At 49.3% G+C, this 2473-nt stretch overlaps 1 protein-coding gene across 1 annotated transcript; it reads left to right on the top strand.

The window, feature by feature from the left end:
- The first annotated feature begins 302 nt into the window (after positions 1-302).
- Positions 303-1158, top strand: LOC135464450 (uncharacterized). Its single transcript, XM_064741875.1, has 2 exons — positions 303-358; positions 393-1158. Exons 1-2 carry the CDS (start codon positions 303-305, stop codon positions 1156-1158), a joined length of 822 nt encoding a protein of 273 aa, XP_064597945.1.
- The last annotated feature ends 1315 nt before the right edge of the window (positions 1159-2473 follow it).

The raw sequence follows: 2473 nt of genomic DNA on the forward strand, positions 1-2473 counted from the left end.
TATAAGATTAATTAAAAAATTTTCTTGTAATTTTGGAATCATACATAAAACTGCTGCTAATATCTTAAATCCATTTTGGAAAAATCTATTTAAGCTATGTAAAATTGTTATCAGCCCAGAGATATCAATAACTCGGAAGATTCCCCCGGCAGACCAGGACCGCCTGCCACAACGCCAGCTGGCCCCGACAGATCGAGACCGCCACCCCCTGGCAGACGCCCACCACCACCACCCCCTGGCAGATGCCCTCCACCACCACCACCCCCTGGCAGATGCCCTCCACCACCACCACCCCGTGGCAGATGCCCTCCACCACCACCACCCCCTGGCAGATGTCCTCCACCACCACCACCCCCTGGCAGATGCCCTCCACCTCCCCCACCCCCTGGAAGGTCTCCACCACCACCTCGTGACGGGGACCGTTCGCCACCACCTGGTGACGGATCTCGTCCGCCACCACCTCGTGACGGGTCCCGTCCGCCACCACCACGTGACAACGAGGCACCTGAACTCTTCCGTCGCAATTCCCCTCCGCCACCACCTGGTGACGGATCTCGTCCGCCGCCACCTCGTGACGGGTCCCGTCCGCCACCACCTCGTGACGGGTCCCGTCCGCCACCACCTCGTGACGGATCTCGTCCGCCACCACCACGTGATGGGTCCCGTCCGCCACCACCACGTGACAACGAGGCACCTGAACTCTTCCGTCGCAATTCCCCTCCGCCACCACCTGGTGACGGATCTCGTCCGCCGCCACCTCGTGACGGGTCCCGTCCGCCACCACCTCGCGACGGGTCCCGTCCGCCACCACCTCGTGACGGATCTCGTCCGCCACCACCTCGTGACGGGTCCCGTCCGCCACCACCACGTGATGGGTCCCGTCCGCCACCACCACGTGACAACGAGGCACCTGAACTCTTCCGTCGCAATTCCCCTCCGCCACCACCTGGTGACGGATCTCGTCCGCCGCCACCTCGTGACGGGTCCCGTCCGCCACCACCTCGCGACGGGTCCCGTCCGCCACCACCTCGTGACGGATCTCGTCCGCCACCACCTCGTGACGGGTCCCGTCCGCCACCACCTCGTGATGGGTCCCGTCCGCCACCACCTCGTGACGGATCTCGTCCGCCACCACCTCGTGACGGGGATGGAAATTAATGTGGAAAGATTTTAAAGGTAAATGCAGGTATAAAACCTTTTTTTGAGTTCACACAAAGCCACCTAACTATATCCACGGACCTAAGCCTAAAGTCCAACATTCGTATTTTTAGTCAAAGGGACTTTCCAAGTCGACAATGGAAAGACCCATTTCCACAAGACATTAAAATACTGATTGCCAGAGGAATGTATCAGAAATTATAAATAATAAATAAAGTTGCTAATATGTAAGAGAGAAGCAGTCAACGATTTTCAATAGTGCAGGGAAGACGGTAGATACAGTATTTTAAGCATGGTATCTAAATAAATAATGGAATTATGCGTGCGGTTGTGATTTTATTTCTAACGTTCTTGGCCATTCCAGTTGTCTTTCAAGCTCTGGTAACAGTGGGGACAGGACCGTGTCTCTTTTAAACACAGAGCGGACTGATTTAGTGAGAAAATGTATGTTATTAATATACATTTGTGGTTGTTTGACTATCTTGTTTTTAATTTTGTTTCAGATCAACGGAAATTCGAACTTTTGATGACCAGGCAAGGCCCCAAGACAACTAACATACGTATATATGTAAAGCATCAATAAATCCAAAAGAAAAGCCGTGAACGATACATCTGAGCGTGGTTTTCTGTTTTCTTTATTTTATCTCGCTACCAGGTCTTTGTAGGTCAAATCAGTGTGACTGGCCGAGGAAGCTAATCTGTCTAAACCACAATCCTTTAATCAGTGACGTCACACACGCGAATCCAGCTTCCGCACACATTTATAAGCTTTTATTAATCGTCTCTCTACACTATGATATCTGCACCTTTTTTCGTCGTGTTCTTACAGAGACGAACTGACTGACTGGAGTTTACTTTCTTACACCGGTATTTATTTGACGCTGAATCTATGTTGGTAATAATCCGTTATCAATAATCAATAATCACAAGGCAAATTTCCAAAACAAGCCTTCGTCGAACTAAGAAAGTAAGCTAAGCACGAAATTAGGACGGATTCATTGAAAGAGAAACGATCAACAGCTTTTATTTATGGTAGAGAGGAATATTCTAGGTGAATGGGGAAACTCTGTATTCAAATTATGTACCGTGCTAGTATATGTTGTAAACAATCAAGTATCAACAATGAAGTTATCTTAGCTGCGCTTTGATTGCAACTGTTTATAAATCCATTTTAGCACGATGAATATAACGACACTGGCCCTGGGTTGTGTGGAATTAGACACAATTAGTTATGAAGAAATGCATCAGAGATTCTGTACCCTCTGTCCATACTTACTTACGAGATAGTTGAACTTAATTTAGAACTTAGGGAACT

The sequence above is a fragment of the Liolophura sinensis genome, chromosome 4 (genome assembly GCF_032854445.1).
Source record: "Liolophura sinensis isolate JHLJ2023 chromosome 4, CUHK_Ljap_v2, whole genome shotgun sequence".
NCBI lineage: Eukaryota > Metazoa > Mollusca > Polyplacophora > Chitonida > Chitonidae > Liolophura > Liolophura sinensis.